We start from the raw sequence: 14,880 nt of genomic DNA on the forward strand, positions 1-14,880 counted from the left end.
AGAAAGAAAGAAAGAAAGAAAGAAAGAAAGAAAGAAAGAAAGAAAGAGAGAGAGAGAGAGAGAGAGAAAGAAAGAAAGAAAGAAGGAAAGAAAGAAAGAAAGAAAGAGAGAAAGAGAGAAAGAGAGAAAGAAAGAAAGAGAGAGAGAAAGAGAGAAAGAAAGAAAGAAAGAGAAAGAAAGAAAGGAAGGAAGGAAGGAAGGAGGGAGGGAGGGAGGGAGAAAGAGAGAGAAAGAAAAGAGAAAAGAAAAGAAAAAAGAAAAGGGAGGGGGATGCAGGGAGGGAGGGAAGGAAGGGAGAAAGGAAGAAAGACAGGAAGAAAGGAAGGAAAATAAAGTTGTCTATTAAAACTAAGTTAAAAGTTTTTTCCCAATCATTAAAAAGAAAAAAAAAAAAAAAAAAAACTAAGTTAAAGGAAAAGGAGTCAATGTAAAGGGAAATCACTGAAAAAAAAAAAAACTGTCAAATTCAATGTAGGTGAGATAACTATCAGCTCAACAGAGCAAAAATGTGAAACTCTAGGAGGATTCTGCCCTCAAATATCTTCCCAAATGTCTATTTGTTTTTCTTTTGAGACAGAGTCTCACTCTGTCGCCCAGGGTGGAGTAAGTGGCACCATCTCAGCTCACTGCAAGCTCCGCCTCCCGGGTTCACGCCACTCTCCTGCCTCAGCCTCCCGAGTAGCTGGGACTACAGGGGCCCGCCACCTCGCCCGGCTAGTTTTTTGTATTTTTGCAGAGACAGGGTTTCACAGTGTTAGCCAGGATGGTCTCAATCTCCTGACCTCGTGATCCGCCCGCCTTGGGCTCCCAAAGTGCTGGGATTACAGGCATGAACCACTGCACCCAGCCCCAAATGTCTTCAGGTTCCTCCTCTACTCTATAGAAACAGAACTCATCAGTGATACAATATGGGTATAGTTTAGGCAGAAAAATGAATCTCATCAGTATCCTCACTCATCAAAACATTGGCAAACAAATGTTATGTTTTTATATAAGTACGTTTTTGCATGAGTACATTTGACTGTAAGTTATAATTAATTCAAGATATGTACTATGTGTATTTTATGATTCTATGATTTTCGCCTTTAACTGATATTGTTGGTGAATGAAACTTAATCACACCAAATGAAAGGATCCTACAGTTTTATAATCACTGTCATCATCACTATTATCAACATTATTATAATCAAATTGATGAGATGGAAATTACCGGGACGTCTGTTTCACAGCAGAGAAAACAGGCTCAAGAAACTTGCCCAAGATCGCGTAGCAGGTAAGAGGGTATTTGAGCCCAAGTCTGTCTGATGCCAAAGCTCACTTTTAAAAAAATTTTGAGACGGAGTACTCCTCTGTCACCCAGGCTGGGGTGCAGTGGCAAACAATTCTCCTGTCTCAGCCTCTTGGGTAGCTGGGATTACAGGTGCATGCTACTATGCCCAGCTAATTTTTTTGTATTTTTAGTAGTGACAGGGTTTCATCACATTGGCCAGGCTGGTCTCAAACTCCTGACCTCAAGTGATTCACCTGCCTCTGCCTCCCAAATTGTGGGGATTACAGCTGTGAGCCACTGCGCCCGGCCACATCTGGCTTTTTTTTTTTTTTCTTCAGATGGAGTTTCATTCTTGTTGCCCAGGCTGTAGTGCAATGGCATGATCTTGGCTCACTGCAACCTCTGCCTCCTGGGTTCAAGCGATTCTCCTGCTTCAGCCTCCTGAGTGGCTGGGATTACAGGTATGCACCACCATGCCTGGCTAATTTTGAATTTTTAGTAGGGATGGGGTTTCTCCATGTTGGTCAGGCTGGTCTCGAACTCCTGGCCTCGAGTGATCCGCCTGCCTCTGCCTCCCAAAGTGTTGGGATTACAGCCACGAACCACCGTGCCTGGCCACATCTGGCTAATTTTTGTATGTTTTTGTAGAGACAATGTTTTGCCATGTTGCCCAGTCTAGTCTTGAACTCCTGGGCTCAAGCAGTCCTCTCACTTCAGCCTCTCAGGGTGCTGGGATTATAGGCGTGAGCCACTATGCCTGGCCAAAGCCCACATTTTACATTCTCTCAATGGCCCTTGGGGTGGGCAGCTCATCCCCCAAGACCATAGCCTGGACCCCTGGATGTTAGTCTCTGAATCCTGCCCATCTCCATCTCCACCTCCACCCCCAGTTTCCTACCTTAGGTCCAGGGCGTCCTGGATAACCTGGGAGGCCTGGTACCCCAAGCTTGCCCTGCAGAGAGGTTATGGGACAAAGGTCAGAAATTGCAACCTGGAGGTCAGAGGAGGAAAGGTCGGGCTGGCTGGGGCATGGTGGATGGGCTAATGGGATGGGAGTCAGGGAAACAAAGTTCAAGTCCTCGCTCCTGCCTGCTAGGGGCATATCCTTGGGCAGGTCAGTCAGCCATTCCAAGTCTCAGTTTTCCTTGTCTGTAAAATGGGATGAAAATGCCTATTGCATGTGTTGGTTATGGAGATAAACACATAAGTTGGGTGCATTAAATTGCTCTATGATGCTGAGCTGAGGAATTAAAGATGACAAGGATGGTAGCAACCTCCTGAGGTCAAAGGTTTAATAAAAGGGCAAAGGGCAAAGGGCAGAGGGAAAAGGTTGGAGACCTCTTGACTGTGGGAGGCTGGAGGGTGGAGTCATTTACCTTCTCCCCAGCTGAGCCTGGGGGCCCCTCCTCGCCAGCCTTCCCCGCCTGCCCCTTCAGCCCCTCAGGACCATCCTCTCCCCGGGGACCTGGAGCTCCGGGTTTCCCCTGGAAGAAAAAGGAGAGTCTTTAATATCCATCTTTTGTCCTTCCTGCTCTGTCTAGCCCCAGCTCATCCCCTTCCCGTCTTCCCCGAGCCCCCCAGACCCACACCACCCCTCATCTGGAGCTGGTCTTACCCGATCACCTTTGAGCCCCACATCGCCCTTGAAGCCCGGGAAGCCGTCCTCTCCCTGGGTGAGAGAGACAGAGGCCAGAAGTGAGGGCCTCGGGAAAGGGACACAACCAGGACCCCATGATTGGGGCTCCCTCTCCTCTGATGAATTCCTTCTCTCCTCACCTTCTCGCCTTTCTCCCCCTGGAGGCCCCGGTTGCCTGAAGTGCCCTGAAAAATAAAAAAGCTCTCAAGCTTCTTCCCTGCTTAAGAAGGAACCCAAACTCAGTCCCCTGCTCTAAAGCAGCCAGGAAAGTCCCAAGAGTTTGCTAGGCAGAAGCTGGGAGGGGCAGCTTCAGAAGAAACGATCTTTCCCCAGAGACCCTCCCTCCCCACTGGAGGCCTCCCAAGGTCATCTGTGCGGGGGTGTGCGGGGAAGGCCAAATTTCCAAGTAAGTGATTCCCATCTCCTGGAGACGCTTTGTCCACAGTTCCTTCTGGCAGAAGAAAGAGGATGAACATTCCAGGCCCGGACCTCATTATAAAGGCAAAGGAATGTTCCCCATTGTGCCAGCTACAAGGCGACTCTGTGCTTGGCTATGGAGACAGCGCTTAGTACAAGTCTGGATGCTGCTCATACCAAACTCTGAAAACTGCGCTTGGCTGCAACATCTCTGAGCTCAGTGGCTACAATGATAATGCACTTGGATCCAATACAATCCATGTGGTTAGTCTCCAGCCACAGAGAAACAATGTAACTGAGCTTGGCTGCAAGTTGTTCTCTAGCTTTAGCTACAATGTAACTAGACTCAACTACTACAGTGTAGGGACTGGTTACAATGTAACTAGACTCAACTAGGGGTCAATTAATGTAACTAGAAGCTGGGCATGGTGGCTCACACCTGTAATCCCAACATTTTGGGAGGCAGAGGCTGGAGGATTGCTTGAGCCCGGGAGTTCCAGACCAGCCTGGGCAACATAGGAAAACCTCATCTATACAAAAAGTACAAAAAAGAAAAAAAAGTAGCCAGATGTGGTGACGTGCACCTGTAGTTCCAGCTACCTGGGAGGGTGAGGTGGGAGGATTGATTGAGCTTGGGAGCTCCAGGCTGCAGTGAGTGATCAAACGAAAAAAACTGCCAAGCCTGGTGGCATACGCCCATAGTCCTAGCGATTCAGGAAGCTAAAATGAAGGGATTACTTGAGCACAGGAGTTGAAGGCTGCAGTGAGCCATGATTATGCTATATATTCCAGCCTGGACAACACAGAAGACCCTGTCTCTAAAAAAATAAAACGTTTAGGGCTGGGTGTGGTGGCTCACGCCTGTAATCTCAGCACTTTGAGAGGCCAAGGCGGGCGGATCACCTGAGGTCAGGAGTTCAAGACCAGACTGACCAACGGAGAAACCCTTTCTCTATTAAAAATACAAAAATTAGCCAGGCATGGCGGCACATGCCTGTAATACTGCTACTCGAGAGGCTGAGACAGGAGAATCATTTGAACCCGGGAGGCAGAGGTTGCGATGAGCCCAGATGGTGTCCCTGCACTCCAGCCTGGGCAACAAGAGCAGAACCAGGTCTCAAAAACAAAACCAAAAACAAAAAAAGATAAAAAATGTAACTATGCTTGGCTACAATGTAACTCTGAGGGTGATCCTTGCCAGACTCTGTGCCTGCTACAGTATAGCCAATTCCTTGATTATAGTGTGTCTAAGCTTGTCTAATGCCCCTGCACCTCTATTTAGCCAAGGTGCAGCTCTTGGCTTAACCCAGAATTACTGTGCATATAGATTATGTGATTCTGAGTTTGGGTTAACACAACCCTTGGGCCAGGCGCAGTGGCTCACGCCTGTAAACCCAGCCACTTTGAGAAGCCAAGGAGGGTGGATCACCTGAGGTCAGGAGTTTGAGACCAACCTGGCCAACATGGTGAAACCCTGTCTCTACTAAAAATACAAAAATTACCCGGGCCTGGTGGTGCATGCCTGTAGTCCCAGCTACTCGGGAAGCTGACGCAGGAGAATCGCTTGAATCAGGGAGGAGGCAGAGGTTGCAGGGAACCGAGATCACTCCACTGCACTCCAGCCTGGGTGACAAAGCGAGACTCTGTCTCGAAAAAAAGAAAAAAGAAAAAGAAAAAAAGAAAAAAGAAATAAATGTGTTCGGCCTCTAATGGGTTTAGCTGTTTTCAACAACAAGGTGACAAGGTGACAACCACACTGTAAGGCTGTCCTTGGCTGTGCAGCTCCAAACCACAGTCCCACGACATCTGGCCTGACCAACTGATTCCCCTCTCCACACATTCAGAAGTTTCCGATGGAGCTGCGTCGCATCCCTGAACCCAAAGCTGGTAAATCACTCCTACCTGCAAGCCACCGGTATCACCTACCTTCACTCCCCGAGGTCCAGGATAGCCCGCAGGGCCTGCCGACCCTGGTGGACCCTGGGAGGAAGATAAGGTCAGTGCCATTCCAGACAGTCCTTCCACATTCTAAGAGTCCTCATCTCTCTCCTCTGTGGCCCCTGACTCCACGCCCTGCCTCCCGACCCTCATCCCCAACCCAGCCTAACCTCTTGGTCACTCACCTGGGCCCCTTTCTCTCCCGTGGGGCCCTCATGTCCTGGGTGACCCTGGGGAAGAAACATTCTAAGTTGTCAGAGACCAAAACTTGCCATTCCAATTCCCAAGCTTCCCCCTTCTCCTTCCTACTTTTTCCAGCTCGTGGTTCTTACCGGAGGGCCATCCGCTCCTGGGAGGCCTGGAATTCCTGGGTTTCCAGGAGGACCCTGAAAGAAGATGAACAGCAGGGGAGAGACAGAGGTGCTCAGAGCCCTGGAGCACCACTAGGATCAGATCTACGCAGACATGCAGCCGCCTCAATGTTAAGAAATAAGCAGACCTCACTGGCCAGGAAATCTATCCCAGCTCTGCCCAAACTTGCTGTGTGACCCCAGGCAAGCCTATTTCCCTCTCTGATCCTCAGAAATCCACTGCTTCTGGGAAGGTTGCAAGGAAGAATATAAAAACAGTACAAGATTGATAGCCCAAGAGGGTGACTGTAGTCAATTACATGTCACCCAGGTTGGAGTGCAGTAGCACGATCTCGGCTCACTGCAACCTCTTCCCAGGCTCAAGTGATTCTTCTGCCTCAGCTTCTGGAGTAACTGGGACTTCAGCACCTGGCTAATTTTTGTAATTTTATTAGAGACGGGGTTTCACTGTGCTGGCCAGGCCACCTTGGTGATCCGCCTGCCTCGGCCTCCCAAAGTGTTGAGATTACAGGCGTGAGCCACTGTCCCTGGCTTCGGGTAATAATTTAATTGTACATTTAAAAATAACTAAAAGAGGCCAGGTGCAGTGGCTCACGTCTATAATTCCAGCACTTTAGGAGGCCAAGGAGGGTGGATCACCTGAGGTCAGGAGTTCGAGACCAGCCTGACCAATATGGTGAATACAAAAAATACAAAATTACAAAAATTAGCTGGGCGTAGTGGTGGGCACCTGTAATCCCAGCTACTTGGGAGGTTAAGGTAGGTGAATCACTTGAACATGGGAGGCGGAGGTTGCAGTGAGCTGAGATCATGCCATTGCACTCCAGCCTGGACAACAAGAGTGAAATTCCATCAAAAAAAAAAAAATACTGCCAGGCATGGTGGCTCACGTCTGTAATCCCAGCACTTTGGGAGGCTGAGGCAGGTGGATCACGAGGTCAGGAGATCGAGACCATCCTGGCTAACACAGTGAAACCCCGTCTCTACTAAATACGCAAAAAATTAGCCGGGTGTAGTGGCGGGCGCCTGTAGTGCCAGCTACTCGGGAGTCTGAGGCAGGAGAATGGCATGAAACCCAGGGGGCGGAGCTTACAGTGAACCGAGATTGCGCCACTGCATTCCGTCTCAAAAAAAAAAGAAAGAAAAGAAAGAAAAAGAAAAAAAACGAAAGTAGTATAACTATTGTTTGTAACACAAAGAATAAACACTTGAGGGGACAGATACCCCATTCTCCATGACATGATTCTTTATGCGCATCCCTGTATCAAAACATCTCATGTACTCCATACGTTTATACCTACTCTGTACCCACAAAGATAATAAATAAAATTGAATTAAAACAGTGCAAAAGACATGTTGAAATAGAGGATTCATAGGCACACCACTCTCTTTAAAAACGCCCAGTTGGGCATCATGGCTTTCGCCCTGTAATCCCAGCATTTTGGGGGGCCAAGGCAGATGAACTGCTTGAGCCCAAGAGTTCAAGACCAGCCTGGACAACACCGGGAGACCCCATCTCTACAAAAAAGAAGAAAAAGAGAGAGAAGAAAAATTAGCCAGGCATGGTGGCATGCGCCGATAGTCCCAGCTACTCGGGTGACTGAGGTGGGAGAATCACCTGCGCCCAGGGAAGTCAAGGCTGAAGTGAGGTGTTATTGAACCACTGCACTCCAGCCTGGGTGACAGAGTGAGACCCTGTCCCCGCCCCCCAAAAAAAGATATGTGCAGAAAGAAATGTGTCTGCCAGGGAAGGCGGAAGCAGATGTGCCAGGGAACAAAGATGAGCCCACAGGGCCTGTACATCTTGGTAATATCTTCTGTGACAGGCTTCTGTGGGCTCTCTGTATCCTGACAATATCCCTTATGTGCACTAGCCTTGGTGGGTTTCTGTTTCTTGCAACCAATCCTTCCCCAACAAGGACACTTTGTAACTCTGCGCTGGCTTAGGGAATGCTGCAGTTTATCACTATCCAGAGCTAACAGAGGGGTCCTGGTGGGAAGATTTTCCTGGCAACAGAGTTGAAGGAAGGAGACTTGAGGAGGTTACGGTAGGTGGAGCTGTCACTCACCTTCTCCCCAGGAGTGCCGATGAGTCCCTGGGGACCGGGGAGTCCCTGGGGACAGAAAAAGAAGATGAGGGAAGGCATAAGAAAGAAGCGGTGAGTGTGGGGGTTGGGAAGCCTGGGCGTGGTCTAAGGTCTCAACTGACCACTCCCATGCCCCATTATTGGGAAAGATAGTCCAAACCTGGGACCCATGGTTTCCCTGCTGTCCTGGAGGGCCCGGTTCTCCTGGAGGACCCTGAGGAGAAAGTGGGGTTTCAGTGAAGCTGAGAGGGGTCATGGTGCTGAGGTGTTAGTGAAATTGACTTGGGGGGGTCAGTCATGGAAGGGAATAGGGATGTGGACAATCGGGGTCAGAGGGCACAGGGCACATACCACATTGCCTTTGGCACCAGGAGCACCGTCAATTCCAGTCACACCCTAGGGGGAAAGAGGATGTGAGCCCAAGACAGAGCAACAAGCGGGGAGCCTGAGTCTGAGACACCGAGAGATGCAGGTGGAAAGGTGGGCGGGGCCCGGCACTGCGGCTCATGTTTGTAATCCCAGCACTTTGGGAGGCTGAGGCGGGCGGATCACCTGAGGTTGGGAGTTTAAGACCAGCCTGGCCAACATGGTGAAACCCCGTCTCTACTAAAAACACAAAAATTAGCCAGGCATGTGATCCCAGCTACTCAGGAGGCTGAGGCAGAAGAATAGCTTGAATTTGTGAGGCGGAGGTTGCAGTGAGCAGAGATCACGTCATTACACTCCAGCCTGGGCAACAAGAACAAAACTCTGTCAAAAAAAAAAAAAAAGAAAGAAAGAAAAAGAAAGTTGAGCGGGCATAGAAGCCACAACAGATATGGACATGCAAAGGGCAGAAAAGTGAGAAAAAAAAGACATATAGGGGCTGGGAACAGTGGCTCAGACCTGTAATCCCAGCACTTTGGGAGGATCACTTGAGGCCAGGAGTTCGAGACCAGCCTGACCAACATGGTGAAACCCCGTCTCTACTAAAAATACAAAAATTAGCCAGGTGTGATTTTGGGTGCCTGTAGTCCCAGCTACTCAGGAGGCTGAAGCATGAGAATCGCTTGAACCCAGGAGGCGGAGGTTGCAGTGAGCTGAGATCTCACCACTGCTCTCCAGGCTGGGCAACAGAGTGAGACCCTAATCTCAAAACAAACAAACAAACAAAAAGACAGACAGGGATGCAGAGAGCCAGTGACACTCACCGGGCGACCCGTGGGGCCAGGGGAGCCTCTGGGGCCAATCAGTCCTCGTGGACCCTGCAAGGGAGCAGGTGAATTATCTCCACATTACCTCTGTCTGGCCTTGTGAGTTCCCGGGAGCCTGTAAGTCCTGGGGCCCTGGGAGTCCTGACTCCCTCCCCTGCACCAAGCAAGGGGCCCAGGGATCCCTGATACTCACCGGCTCCCCAGCCTGGCCAGTGGGCCCTGAAGGTCCCTCTGATCCCTGTGGGAAAGTATCATTACTTGGGAACAGGAAGATACAACCCTGGGAGAGCCACCTCCTCTCATCTGGGCAGCCCCTTCCAGGGGGTCTTGGAATTAAACCAAGATCCCTGGAAATCTGCAGACTAAGTCCATGGGATTCCATTCAAGCACCTGACTCCAATCCTAGACCTGCAAGTCTCACCTCCTCACCCCACAATGTATCCCCAGCTCTCAGGCTGGCCACTGAGACCTCCAGATCTTCCTCTCTCATTCTCATTCAGGCTTCCAAACTTACTCTCCAAACCAGGCCCTAACTCTCTTCCAAACTTACCCTCTCACCGTCCTCTCCTGGGGGACCGGGTTGCCCCACATGGCCAAAATCACCCTGGAGAGGGAACAGAGGGGAGTTCAGAGTGGAAGGGTGTGGGTGGAGAGACCAGCCCCCTGGGAAGGCAGATGGGGTGTGAGGAGTGACACGGGGATCATGACTCTGATACTGAGGGAGGAGAATGGGGAGTTGAATACTGGGAGGAGGGCTTAGATCTGGGGGAGAGACCTCACACACTCACCCTTTGGCCCTTCTCACCAGGCAGCCCTGGGAGGCCATCGAAGCCACGATCACCCTGTCCAGAGACACCAGTGAGCCTTGACCCCATAAGCCTGACAGCCCCCACCAAGTCTTACCTCAGCCCCATCACCTACCTTAGGTCCGGTGTCCCCTGGGAGGCCCCGAGCCCCATCTGCTCCAGGGCGGCCCTATGGAGAAAGTGAGCCCAAGAGTCAATGATGAACCCTCCCCCAAATTAGGAACCCAACTTTATCATCATCATCAACATCATCAAGATTTTTTTTTTAGACGGGGTCTCACTCTGTCACTCAGGTTGGAGTACAGTGGCACGTTCTCAGCTCACTGCAACCTCAGCCTCATGAGTAGCTGGGACCACAGGTGCATGCCACCATGTCTGGCTAATTTTTTGTATTTTTGGTAGAGATGATGGGGGTTTCATCCTGTTGCTCAGGCTGGTCTCGAACTCCTGAACTCAAGCAATCCACACGCCTCAGCCTCCTAAACTGCTGGAATTATAGGCATGAGCCACCACACCCAGGCCAAGATATTATTTTTTAAAATGTATTTATATATTCTAGAGCTGAGGTCTTGCTCTCTTGCCCAGGCTGAAGTGCAGTGGCATGATAATGACTCAACACAGCTTTGAACTCCTGGCTCAAGCAATCCTCCCACCTCAGCCTCTCAAATAGCTGGGACTACAGGTGCACACCACCACGCCTGGCTAATTTTTTATTTGTATTTTGTGTAGACACCGGGTTTCGCCGTGTTGCCCAGGCTGGTCTCAAACTCCTGGGCTCATGCCGTCCTTTCACCTCAGCTTCCTAAAGTGCTGGGATTACAGATATGAGCCACTATGCCATGGTTGATTTTTTTTTTTTTTTTGAGACAGTCATTCTCTGTTGCCCAGGCTGGAGTTATATATGTTTTATATATTTAAATATATATATAACACATATATAACTTATTTTATATATATGTTTTATATATTTATATTATATATAATATATTTATATTATATATATAAAACATATGTATAACTTATTATTATTATTATTTGAGACACAGTCTCATTCTGTTACCCAAGCTAGAGTGCAGTGGCTCACTACAACCTCTGCTTCCCAGATTCAAGCCATTCTCATGCCTCAGCCTTCCAAGTAGCTGGGATTGCAGGCGCACGCTGCCATGCCCAGCTAATTTTTGTATTTTTAGTAGGGACAGGGTTTCCCCATGTTGACCAGGCTGATCTCAAACTCCTAACCTCAAATGATCCACCTGCCTCGGCCTCTCAAAGTGCTGGTATTACAGGCATGAGCCACTGCGCGCAGCCAATCATCTTATAAGCACCATTATATGGTGCATGACTCTATCTGAAATTGACTTATTTGTCATTTCCTTCCATGTGACAGGCCTCTTTTTTGCCATGCTGTTTCTTCCACTTCCCCATCCGTTCATCCAGTTCTATTTCAGACCTCAGGGCAAGCGTCACTCCTGCAGGCAAGTCCTTCCTGACTCTATAGCCTGGCCAGATTCCTTTACCACACGCTCAGCGGAGCTGCCATTCTCCGCCTTCAGCACTCTTGTCCCACTAAGGACACCAGCAGACTCCAAGGTCACAAAGCCAAGTCTCATGTTGGGTGTCGAGGGATGGATAAGGGGTGGTCTGGGGACCTCGCTGTCACTCACCATCTTGCCCACTCGGCCAGGGGGTCCATGAGGTCCCTGCAGGCCTCTGGGACCCTAGAAGAAAGAGGAAAGGAGGAAGGAAAGGAAAAGAAGAAGAAAGAGGGACTTATTTTATTGTACTAAAAAAAATTAGAGATGGGGTCTTGCTATATTGCCCAGGCTGGACACCTGGGCTCAAGCAATACTCCCTCCTCAGTCTCCCAAGCAGCTGAGGCTACAAGGGTGTGACACTGTACCCAGCTTGGAAGGACATGTTTATTTATTGTACAGACGGGGTCTCCCTATGTTGCCCAGACTGGTCTTGAACTCCTGGCCTCAAGCAATCCTCCCACCTCGGCCTCCCAAAGTGCTGGGATTCCAGATGTGAGCCGCCATTCTCTAGGAAAGTCATGAATTGCAAGGGTATCCCCAGCCCCTTTGGCATTTTCCCCATCCAGCACTGTGTGTCCTGTGGTCCTGGGGGAAGGCTCATCCCATCCAATCCTGCCCTATCTCCACCAGTCTCACCTGTGGCCCTTCTGCTCCCGCCTCTCCTTTCAGACCTGGATACCCGGGGAGACCCTTGGGGGAGGAGAGATGGAGAAGTGTGGTTAGAAGATGATTCTTCTCCACTAACGGCATGCACCGCCCCCTCCATGCAGTAGTCCCCTTACTCACCACAGGGCCTGGGCGCCCAGTGAGCCCCACTGGACCAGGGGGGCCTTTCATAGAGAGCTGGAAAGACAGAGGAATCAGAGCCTGGGGCCTCCCACAAGACCCCCAACATTCCCCACAGAGGCATCTACAGGAGAAAAATATCCCCCCTCTCCTGCCCAGCCCCTCCTTACGCCCAGGCTGTATCACTCTCTGGGGTTCCTCCCACTATGTCCACACCTCCCACTCACCTGAGTCTGCTGCAGAACTGCCTGAGCCTGGGCCTGCTGGAATGAGACTGGGGGTCCTTTAAAGGAGCCGCCTGCAAACTGGAACTGGGAGGAATTTAGCGGTGAGGGAAGCCCCCAGGAGAGCCCCCTCCTAGACCAGGACTCCACTCCCCAAGCCTGGGCCACTCCATCTCCTTACCGGCATCATGATCACAGTGCCCGGTGGGCCTCGGATCCCATCAACGCCGGGGATTCCTGGGAGGCCAGCAGGGCCCTGAGAGAGGGATGGGGGAAGAAAGGTGGAGACAGGTAGAGAGAGACAGAGAGGGAGGACAGGGGAGGCACAGAAGGATGAGTCAGAAAGACAGAGAGAGGCAGAGATAGAGAGACACAGAGACAGAATCAAAGAGGGATCATGGCAAGGAAAGAGAGAGAGAGAAATAGAGAGACGGGGAAAGGAAAAGACAGATGGAGACAGAGACAAAGAGAAGGGGAGAGAGAGACGGAGAAGGATGGAGGCAGATGGAGCGACATACAGAGACAGAAACAAAGAGAGACAGACAGACAGAAAAGCCAGGTAAAGAGACAGAGATGGAGAAATAGAGAGAGAGGCAAAGATAGACAGACGGGGGGAGGGAGAGAGACAGAGACCAACAGAGAGAGACAGAAGAGAGACAGTCACAACAGGAGAAAGAGAGAGATGAAAGACACGCAGAAACAGAGACAGGCAAAAGAAGAAAAGCCAAGAGTAGGCCCCAGAAACACAAGGGGAACCAGAGAAATAGTTCACAGATGGGAGACAGAGAACAGAAGAGGTCAGCGCCAGCCCTGAGATGGTGTTCCCGAGTGCCACGCCCTCGATTCTGTGTTCAGACCATCATGCTCCCAGCCCCAAACCTCACTCCTCTGGGAAGTATACACCCCAGTGGGAGTCCCTTACCTGTGGACCAGGGTCGCCAGGGAATCCTGGGGGGCCAGGAGGGCCTGAGGGGCCAACCACCCCCTGTTGGGGACAGAGAAAGAGGAGGCACAGGAAGTGCAAAGTTTGAGCTAGGCTGACTTTCAACCTACCACTCACTGACTCTAACCTCAGGCTGACCTCCCTACCCCACTACAGAGTCACTCCAACTCCCCCAATGCAGTGCTGACCCACACTCACCCCCAGTGCTACTCTCTGACCCATATTCTTTTTTTGAGATGGTCTCACTCTGTCACCCATGCATGATCATAGCTCACTGCAGCCTCCAACTCCTGGGCTCAAGCAATCCTCCTACCTCGGCCTCTCAAGTAGTTGGGACTACAAGTGGGTACCACATGTGTTTTTAAATATGAGGTTATTATTATTATTATTTTTTTTTTGAGACAGAGTCTCGCTCTGTCACCCAGGCTGGAGTGCAGTGGCGTGATCTCGGCTCACTGCAAGCTCCGCCTCCCGGGTTCACACCATTCTCCTGCCTCAGCCTCCCAAATAGCTGGGACTACAGGCACCCGCCACCTCGCCCAGCTATTTTTTTGTATTTTTAGTGAAGACAGGGTTTCACTGTGTTAACCAGGATGGTCTCGATCTCCTGACCTCATGGTCTGCCCACCTCAGCCTCCCAAAGTGCTAGGATTACAGGCATGAGGCACTGCGCCCGGCCAATATGTGGCTATTTTTAAAGAGATGGGGTCTTGCTATGTTGCCCAGTCTCTATGTTGCTCATCCTGCCTATTTTGACTCATCCTTTAAGCCTCGAATGTCCACTACCCTCCACTTGGCCAGGCATCATTACACCCCAACTCCTCACTCCAGGGGCTTAAACACTCCTCAGCTGGAAGGGAAAGACTGGAAGAAGGAAACACAGCCATGACTTACTCGGGGTCCTGGGGCTCCTGGAGGTCCCTCAAACTGCTGCCCCTGAAGGGAGAAATGAGTGTCGATGACCCCTGTCATCATGAAGCCCCTCAACCCCCTCGCAATCCAGACCCCTCACCTTTTCAATCACTGCGGGCTCTCCTTTTGCTCCTTTCTCTCCTGCACCCTGGGGTGGGGTCAGGGGAGATGGAGAGAAAAGAGATGTGAACTTGGACATAAACCCCTCGGCTATCTGATCACCCACGCGTGCACGCACACACACACAGGGTCTACCCTCAGAGCCCCTTCTCCTCTACTGTAACCAACATGCACTGAGAAGCTCAGGCCCCCGCATCCACTGGGCAGTGCCATGTCAAGGTGAAGAGTGTGAACTCCAGAGCCTGCTGCCCGATACTGATCCTGCATCTGCCTCTTACTAACTGAGTGATGTTGGGAAATTTAGTCAACCCCTATGGTCACTTACAGGTAATTGGTCCACCTGTAAAGTCAGTGGATGAATGATGACTGTGTATGTATCTCATGCAAAGATGAATGAATTAAAACAATGCTTGGCACACAACAAGCACTCCAGGTAACAAGGTAACAAGGGCAAGTTAGTTACAACTATGTGCCTATGTGCCTCCACTGTGGAACACCTAGGCTTTTCCTTTCTCCCTTTCTCTCTTTCCTTCTTTCCCTCTTTCCTCCCTTCTCCTTCTCCTTCTTCTTCTTCCTTTTCTTCTTCTTCTTCCTTTTCTTCTTCTTCTTCTTCTTCTTCTTCTTCTTCTTCTTCTTCTTCTT

General features: G+C 50.3%; 2 protein-coding genes across 2 annotated transcripts in view; both read right to left on the minus strand.

Moving 5' to 3' along the window:
• The window catches only part of LOC113224064 (collagen alpha-3(V) chain), a 37,284-nt gene extending 22,757 nt beyond the window's left edge, over positions 1-14,527 (minus strand). The window contains exons 1-23 of the mRNA XM_031934896.1: positions 14,219-14,527; positions 14,101-14,142; positions 13,186-13,248; positions 12,445-12,519; positions 12,267-12,350; positions 12,040-12,096; positions 11,890-11,943; positions 11,383-11,436; positions 9,834-9,887; positions 9,701-9,754; positions 9,463-9,516; positions 9,106-9,150; positions 8,910-8,963; positions 8,071-8,115; positions 7,880-7,933; positions 7,702-7,746; positions 5,594-5,647; positions 5,447-5,491; positions 5,250-5,303; positions 3,047-3,091; positions 2,886-2,939; positions 2,647-2,754; positions 2,169-2,222 (exon numbers count right to left, since the gene is read on the minus strand). Coding sequence (XP_031790756.1) covers positions 2,169-2,222; positions 2,647-2,754; positions 2,886-2,939; positions 3,047-3,091; positions 5,250-5,303; positions 5,447-5,491; positions 5,594-5,647; positions 7,702-7,746; positions 7,880-7,933; positions 8,071-8,115; positions 8,910-8,963; positions 9,106-9,150; positions 9,463-9,516; positions 9,701-9,754; positions 9,834-9,887; positions 11,383-11,436; positions 11,890-11,943; positions 12,040-12,096; positions 12,267-12,350; positions 12,445-12,519; positions 13,186-13,248; positions 14,101-14,142; positions 14,219-14,317 — 1,347 coding nt within the window. The 5' untranslated portion in view covers positions 14,318-14,527. The remainder of the gene's footprint in view (positions 1-2,168; positions 2,223-2,646; positions 2,755-2,885; positions 2,940-3,046; positions 3,092-5,249; positions 5,304-5,446; positions 5,492-5,593; positions 5,648-7,701; positions 7,747-7,879; positions 7,934-8,070; positions 8,116-8,909; positions 8,964-9,105; positions 9,151-9,462; positions 9,517-9,700; positions 9,755-9,833; positions 9,888-11,382; positions 11,437-11,889; positions 11,944-12,039; positions 12,097-12,266; positions 12,351-12,444; positions 12,520-13,185; positions 13,249-14,100; positions 14,143-14,218) is intronic.
• Positions 14,421-14,880, minus strand: part of LOC111534665 (sarcoplasmic reticulum histidine-rich calcium-binding protein-like) — a 1,361-nt gene continuing 901 nt past the window's right edge. Inside the window, exon 2 of the mRNA XM_031934875.1 lies at positions 14,421-14,437. Coding sequence (XP_031790735.1) covers positions 14,421-14,437 — 17 coding nt within the window. The remainder of the gene's footprint in view (positions 14,438-14,880) is intronic.

This window comes from Piliocolobus tephrosceles, chromosome 21 (genome assembly GCF_002776525.5).
Source record: "Piliocolobus tephrosceles isolate RC106 chromosome 21, ASM277652v3, whole genome shotgun sequence".
In the NCBI taxonomy this organism is placed as follows: Eukaryota; Metazoa; Chordata; class Mammalia; order Primates; family Cercopithecidae; genus Piliocolobus; species Piliocolobus tephrosceles.